The sequence below is a fragment of the Oncorhynchus masou genome, chromosome 6 (assembly GCF_036934945.1).
Source record: "Oncorhynchus masou masou isolate Uvic2021 chromosome 6, UVic_Omas_1.1, whole genome shotgun sequence".
Lineage (NCBI taxonomy): Eukaryota > Metazoa > Chordata > Actinopteri > Salmoniformes > Salmonidae > Oncorhynchus > Oncorhynchus masou.
Genome location: NC_088217.1, coordinates 55559164 through 55566856, shown reverse-complemented (window position 1 = coordinate 55566856; position 7693 = coordinate 55559164). Strand labels below are relative to the sequence as shown.

The following is a 7693-nucleotide window of genomic DNA, read 5'->3' as shown; positions in this document are numbered from 1 at the left end:
ATAATCAATAATATATCAACCACAAATGTCTTTCACAGTAGGAGAGGGAAAAGCAATACCTATCCAAACTCTGCTGCGCGAGCAAAACTCATGTGACCACTTGACACGATGTTATCGTTCTGGCTAATTTTTAAAAATAAAAGCCTGAAACTATGTCTGAAGACTGTTGACACCTTGATAAGCGACAGGAAAATGAATCTGGTTCATATCCCTTTAAATCCAGCAAAGGGAGGCTATGGAACATGGAGTTTTCCAAATAGAAGCCACTTCCTGTTTTGATTTTCCTCAGGGTTTCGCCTGCAATATCAGTTTTGTTATACTCACAGACAATATTTTGACAGTTTTGGAAACTTTTTAGAGTGTTTTCTATCCAATACTAATAATAATATGCATATATTAGCAACTGAGATTGAGGAGCTGGCCGTTTACAATGGGCAACTTTTCATCCAAGCTACTCAACACTGCCCCTGCAGCCATAAAAAGTTAACAAGAAATCTGTGGAGGGGGCTTCCCGGGTCGCACAGTGGTCTAGGTGCGAAACCGAGACTCTGGGTTTGCGCCCAGGCTCTGTCCCAGCTGGCCGCGACTGGGAGGTCCGTCGGGCGACGCACAATTGGCCTAGCATCGTCCGGGTTAGGGAGGGTTTGCCGGTAGGGATAGCCTTGTCTCATCACACACTAGAGACTCCTGTGGCGGGCCGGGCGCAGTGCACGCTAACCAGGTTGCCAGTTGCACAGTGTTTCCTCCGACACATTGGTGCGGCTGGTTTCCAGGTTGGATGCGCGCTGTGTTAAGAAGTGTGGTTGTGTGAGTGGGATGTGTTTCGGAGGTCGCATGGCTTTCGACCTTCGTCTCTCTCGAGCCCGTACGGGAGTTGTAGCAATGAGACAAGATAGTAACTACTAACAATTGGATACCATGAAATTGGGGAGAAAAGGGAGTAAAAAAAACTAAACAAAAAAACCCAAGAAATCTGTGGAGTGGTTGAGAGATTTAATGACTCCAACTTAAGTGTATGCTAACTTCCGACTTCAACTGTAGCAATTATAAATGTCCATGGGGAAGGGGGGCCAGGGTAAATGTACATTGGGGGGTGTCAGCTGGTTCAGGCCGGGGAAGTCGATCACTGGACTCTGGCGTTAGTGTCAATGAGGCCTTTTTTAGAGGACACTGAGGAATGACCCCTTTAGGCCTTTAGTGTCCTGTTTGTCGATGGGAGATTTGGCATCAAGACAAAGTAACTTCTCAGCTGACCATAGGCTAACATTAGCTTGATAAAAAAAAAATCACAAACCATTTATTTCACAATTTGTTGCAGGAAGGACTACAGTATATTGTTAGTGTGTGGCAAAAGGTTTGTTCTACACACAGTACAATCCAGGTTGAACTTTATTGAACTAACTAATTGGGACATCAAAGTACAACTCTGCAACAATTTTTATAAAAGTAGTCATTTGTTTTTTTAATTCATTTTCATTTAAGGCAATCCAATACAAAGCATTTCACAACCCACCGTATGACAACGATCATATACAACAACAACAAAAAAGTTTCAAATAAAAAGGGGGAACCATGCACATGAGAAACCCAGAGGGATAAACAACAAAGGTGAAAAGAGGAGGATCACAAAAAATGGTGTTAATAAAAAATAATGAACAATTAATTGTTGCAACATGCTGGTCGGTTACAGTTTTCCCATGTGTGATCTCTCCTCCTGTCAAGAGATCTCATGGCAACAACAGAAATGGCCAGGCATGAGAGAGAGAGAAGAGAAAGCAGACAGCCCACTGAATTTGTGGCCATTAATCCAGATGAAATGGTGTCTATATTCCCATTTATACCTGGTGCTAATATGGATCCTTTGTCCTGATCTTGTCTACATTCTGATTGTGCCCACATTTCCAGAAATGTATCTACACAAAAATGTGCTTAAAACGTGTCTGATATCCATCTGCATTGCGATCAGATTTCCTGGCACTTCCTTTATGCAAATAGCTTCACAGCTATTCATTCAAAATAAGATTTATTTATTGTAAGACACATATTGATGTACTTGGATATTGGTGCCACTTTTCAATGATTTTAGATGGCTGAATAATGATGATTTAAATGGTTTCTCTATCCAGATCTGTCTACACCTGTAAGATATCCAGACACAATGTGTGTCTGACTACCTCCAGGGGTGGGCAGAATGATCAGATCCCAATCAGATCACAATGTGTCTTTTGATTGCGCATTTTTTGACCGGTGTAGACATTCAGAATGTGGATAAGATCAGGACAAGGACGCAAGCTAGAACCAGTAGTAAATGGGGCTAGTGTTACAGATAGTTGGCACAAAATATAAAACACTGTCTTTCCATCCCAGGTGAGTGGATGGATCTTGTTCACAATCTGGCAATCCTACAGGGGTCGATTGAGGCGAGATTGAGGACTTGGCAGCGTAGTCTAGTGGTTAGAGCATTGGACTAGTAACCGAAAGGTTGCAAGTTCAAATCCCCTAGCACAAATCTGTTGTTCTGTCCCTGAACAAAGCAGTTAACCCACTGTTCCTAGGCCATCATTGAAAATAAGAATTCTTAACTGACTTGCCTAGTTAAACATTAAAAAATACTGTTTTTATAGCATAGCCATAGAAATAGAATTACTAGAATGAATAACATCCCCATTGAAGTCAGTGTGCAAGTCTACTTCTATTATTGTGGCGTTGTCGGCAGAATAAATGGCTTTTTATCATACAAATTCCAGAAAAAATTAATTGAATCATATAATATATCAATAAGATCATCACTATCTCTAAAAATGTATAAATAAACATACTGTCGAAGTACCAGTACACCTGTTAAGGAATAGAATAAAGTGCTTTCCTTAAAATGTATCAGTAGGAATATGTACTGTTGTAAACCACTCTTATTATTGAACACACACACTCACTCCTGATACTCTAGGTCCACACCACTTAGTAAGAAAAAAACAACCCATATAATTAACTGTATAGATATCAGATATACCATTTGTCTTTATCCCCATATATTATACACAACACTTGTACAGAACCAGGTTTAGCCATTTCCAAAACATACAGTACTCTTAGCGATTATGACTCCAAGAGAAGAGAGCTGTGAATAGGGTTGCAAAACTCCAGTAACTTTGCAAAAAGTCCTAGGTTTTCAAGGAATGTTCCTTGTGATTCCAGGGATTTTCAAAGCAGGATTTCTGGAAAACCTGAACATTTTGTAAAAGGTAATTAGAATTGTTCAACCTTAGTTGTTTATCAGGCTTGGTTGGAATGCTGTCTACAGTACGTTAAGGCCTACAGAGTATTTAGCTAGCTGAGGAGATCTGTCCCTCTGTCTGTCTATGTGTGCACCGTGCAGCAGGTGTCCAGACTGTCTATACTCCTCAGCTTGATTTAATTTCAGCCTGGCTTCATCTGATTATAACACAATAATGGCTTATTCTCAGGGAGCAGAGAAGCTGTTGGGTGACCAGGGAGAGAGAGGGGCGGACGGTAAAGGACTGGTGGGCGAGTTATTGTTGGTTAGGAAAAGGTTTCAATGGAATTCAATGTGATTCAAGTGAATACATTTGCTGTCTTTATCCAGCAGTTTAATGTCAATAAACAAAAATCCATTCACTATGGGAATTGGGGAGATGGAAAGAGAGAGAGAGAAGAAAATAGTAGTTGAAAGAGTTGTATATATTTTCACTCTTTGACTGATGAAATATAGGACACGGTAAACTATCAGAACCCTTGAAAAAAATAAAGCAATACTTCTGATGTATGTATGTATGTCACAGACAGGTTCTAGTGTGTCCAAACGCTGATGTGCATAGTTACATTCCTGTGGTGGTGGTTAAGTGGTTTAGAGAGCTATGATGAGCTCTCCCTTGTGCTTCTCCATATTGTTAAACTATCCTTGTTTGTAATTGAGAAATTCAAACTGGATGGTCACATATTAATTATATATCCTTATATATCCATGCCACTTTTGATACATTATAAATACAGACATATGGGGAATTCCATCCTATATACGAACATGCTTTAAAATAGAAAGCAAAAGAAGAGTCCACAACTTATGGGAGTACAAAGAGCAAAGACACTCAATGACTAAAAATTAAACTCACAAGGTGAATACACTTTTCTTTTTTTCAACCTTAAATCATAAAGCTACAAATTAATATGGGAATGTGTCTTAGGCCCAAAACAAAACAAAACAAAAATGAATGAAAAGTATCCAAAAACATCACCTTATCACACACTCTAATACACCAATGGCGAGCTAGGTCAAAAGTCAAAGATCAGAGTTCAGATGAGAGTTCCACTTGTCCCATTACAGTTAGACAACCAGATCACAGACAGGCACAAGTTTCAACCACAATATGACCCCACATGACCCCTTCACCCACCCGCTCTCAAACAAGACAAGAAGAAACAGTCACTGGCCCATGTATGTTGATAAAAAGACAAGTTCTTGTATGGTCTGTCCATTGCCGTCTCTCTTTCGCAGAGAAACAGACAGAATAGATAGAATCACAATGAACAGAAACGCTGTTGTCTTCTCCAGAGAGTCACCTGTCTGGGAGAGTCCTGACACAAACACCTATTGCTTCAGCAACTTCCTATTACATCACTTCCCGTCCCAACATTCCAATCAGGAAGTAGAGAGTTCCCAGGGTCTGCAAATCTTTGACTCTGTCTCTCGTCAGTACTCAGTGTAAAGGTTTGTGTGGTGGGCTCAGATCTGTGTGTGGTGTGTGTGTCCAGGGGGTGTGTAGGGAGGCGGTGTGGGGTTGGGTTTGACGCCCCTACTCTTCATATAGGAGATTAACTGATCAGGGATCTCAGCCAGGACATCCTTGGCTAACCGGGCCATACTCAACACGTGATTTCCTGTTCGGTCCATGTAGTCTCTAAATGGGACAAACTGACAGGGAGAGAGCAAAGACATGATAGCAACTGAGAAACAGCCTGGGATAACACTACAGCATATGAACATTTTCATTAATAATACATTACACATATTTATACATCCGTTTGAGCCTAGTGGTTAGAGCGTTGGGACAGTAACCGAAAGGTTGCTGGATTGAATCCCCGAGCTGAGAATGTAAAAATCTGTCGTTCTGCCCCTGAACAAGGCAGCTAACCCACTGTTCCCCGGTAGGCCAACATTGTAAATAACAATTTGTTCTTAACTGACTAGTCTAGTCAAATACAGATTAAATAAAAATGAAACAATCATTAATACTGATAAGGCTCATCCTTTGTACTGCCTTTGCCTTGTTGTTCTTTTACACAACAGTTAACCAGCATTCCCAGCATTTTTACTCTGTATACCTTCCCGTTTTGAAATTCCTTGAAATTCCTCTTGAAGGCAATTTAACAAAGCAATGTAACCTTCCATTCATCCATTTACTTAACCCCTCTTGTACAATGTCTGTACAAAGCCTTACTCTGGATAAAGACCTCCTGGAAAACCTGGACATTTCTACTGCTCAAGGTTACGATGTGTTTGTTCATAGCCGTGTTCATGGTCAGATTGCGTCACTGAGCTGTGTGCGCGCGCGTGTGCTTGTGTGTGTGTGTGTGTGTCTGTGTGAGTCACCTGGACAATATCTCTCTCTGCAAGCTTCCCTCTGGATGAAATTCTGATGTCATCACCGTCCAACTCCACCATGGCTGCAAGGTAAAGAGATCACACAAACCCGAACATGTACAACGCACACATTTGAACCAATATGTATCAAGGTTAGTCTCATTGAGAGGAGCATCTCGTTCACAAGAAAAACAAGGAACATGATGAAATACAAATGCATTTTTAAAGGGTGTGTGTTCCCAGTACAGATGTAGGATCTTCATTAGAGATGTATTGCTACGGCAGGGTAACAATCCAGCAGCAACAGAACATATACTATTATTATTACTACGTAGATTAGAATTCATGTACATTTCTGTAGGGGTTGACACATTTTTTCCCCCTCTGGGAAAATCAAGTCTGACGTTTGAAAGTGGAAATTCGAAACTCCAGAAGCCTTTTTAAACCTCAAATACAGGGAAGAACTGAGAAGAAAGTAAGACTTGTCGTTTTTTTTGTTGTTGTCCCTAATTACCAAGAGATCGATTGGAACTGGAGACACCATATTTTATGACAAACAACTTATATACAGTGAATTCAGGAAAGTATTCAGACCCCCTGACTTTTTCCACATTATAAAACTTGTCAGAACCAGGATGAACCCATCCATTAGCCCTGATTACTTTAAACTACATTACATTAAAAAACCCTCAACGCCATACCACTCTACTCTCCTCCACACACAAACACAGATGCACTGCACGTACAGTAGGCACACGTGTTGTCTCTCTCTCTCTCTCTCCCTCCCTCCCTCCCTCCCTCTCCTCTGCTGAATCAAATGAGTTGCTAATGGTCTTGCAGGCCGTCCGTCTAACTAATTGCTAGAAGTGAGAGCGAATAGGGGCTACACCCACTGGGGAGCCAGGCCCAGCCAATCAGAATTAGTTTTTCCCAACAAAAGGGCTTTATTACAGACATAAATACTCTGCAGTTTCATCAGCTGTCCGGTTGGCTGGTCTCAAGACTATCCTGCAGGTGAAGAAGCCGGATGTGGATGTCCTGGGTTGGCGTGGTTACACGTGGTCTGCGTTTGTGAGGCCAGTTGGACGTACTGCCAAATTCTCTAAAACAACGTTGAAGGTGGCTTATGGTAGAGAAATGAACATTCAATTCTCTTGCAATAGCTTTGGTGAAAATTACTGCAGTCAGCATGCCAATTGCACACTCCCTCAACTTGAGAAATAAGCTCAAATAAGCTCATGTTAAATGAGCTCCCTCATTTTAGAGAAATAAGCTTTTTGTGTGTATGGAACATTTCTGGGATCTTTTATTTCAGCTCATGATACATGGGACCAATACTTACATGTTGCGTTTATATTTTTGTTCAGTATAGCTTTCAGGCCAGCTTAATGGTGATAATGAGAATATGGACGGAGCGTAGATTGCTTTTTGATTAGTTGTCTGACTGTATCAATCGGGCACTAACAATCAGCCTCATACGTTAAATGATATATCATCGGATCTTGGTAGAGTTTAAACATGAAACACTAGGTTATATTTGAAACATTAAATACTAGGTTAAAGTTTAATAAACATTCATTTTAAAAGAGTTTTAGTAGAGTTTCAGGCAATGTGAGTATTGAGCAACAATACCAGGGAGTAACTTTTTCCTTTGATATTTATTGCTATAAAAAAAACTACAACAACAAGTATCGTAAACTAAGTGAGATGCAGCTACTTACCGTCAAACTCAGCCTGTCCCACTCCCACGATAATGATGGACATGGGCAGTTTAGCCCCCTGAGGAGAAGAACAGGAACACACCATAATGTTATAGAGACTCTGATGGTCATTCAACACAGCCAACAAATCCTAACGCTTAACTCTTGACATAACCACTTCACAACTCCAAAACACTCTTGATATGACACACATGTAAAGTACATCCATTCTCTTTTTTCCATATAGACAGAGAAAAATGGAAATATATTCGAGGCTGTTCCATACAACCTGATCTATTACACATATATATAGTCATGTATAAGTTAAAGACATGTAGGAGACATGGGTCATTTACTTTCCTGAGAGACCGATGAGTCTCTTACATGCTATACT

At 40.6% G+C, this 7693-nt stretch overlaps 1 protein-coding gene across 3 annotated transcripts in view; it reads right to left on the bottom strand.

Annotated features, from left to right (window-relative positions):
- Window positions 1-1079: 1079 nt before the first annotated feature.
- LOC135542311 (copine-5) overlaps window positions 1080-7693 on the bottom strand; it is a 212481-nt gene continuing 205867 nt past the window's right edge. For all 3 annotated transcript variants that reach the window (XM_064969190.1, XM_064969189.1, XM_064969191.1), the window contains 3 exons: window positions 7321-7378; window positions 5609-5682; window positions 1080-4930 (listed from right to left, as the gene is read on the bottom strand). In XM_064969190.1, the coding sequence (XP_064825262.1) occupies window positions 4742-4930; window positions 5609-5682; window positions 7321-7378 (321 nt within the window). In that variant the 3' untranslated portion in view covers window positions 1080-4741. The remainder of the gene's footprint in view (window positions 4931-5608; window positions 5683-7320; window positions 7379-7693) is intronic.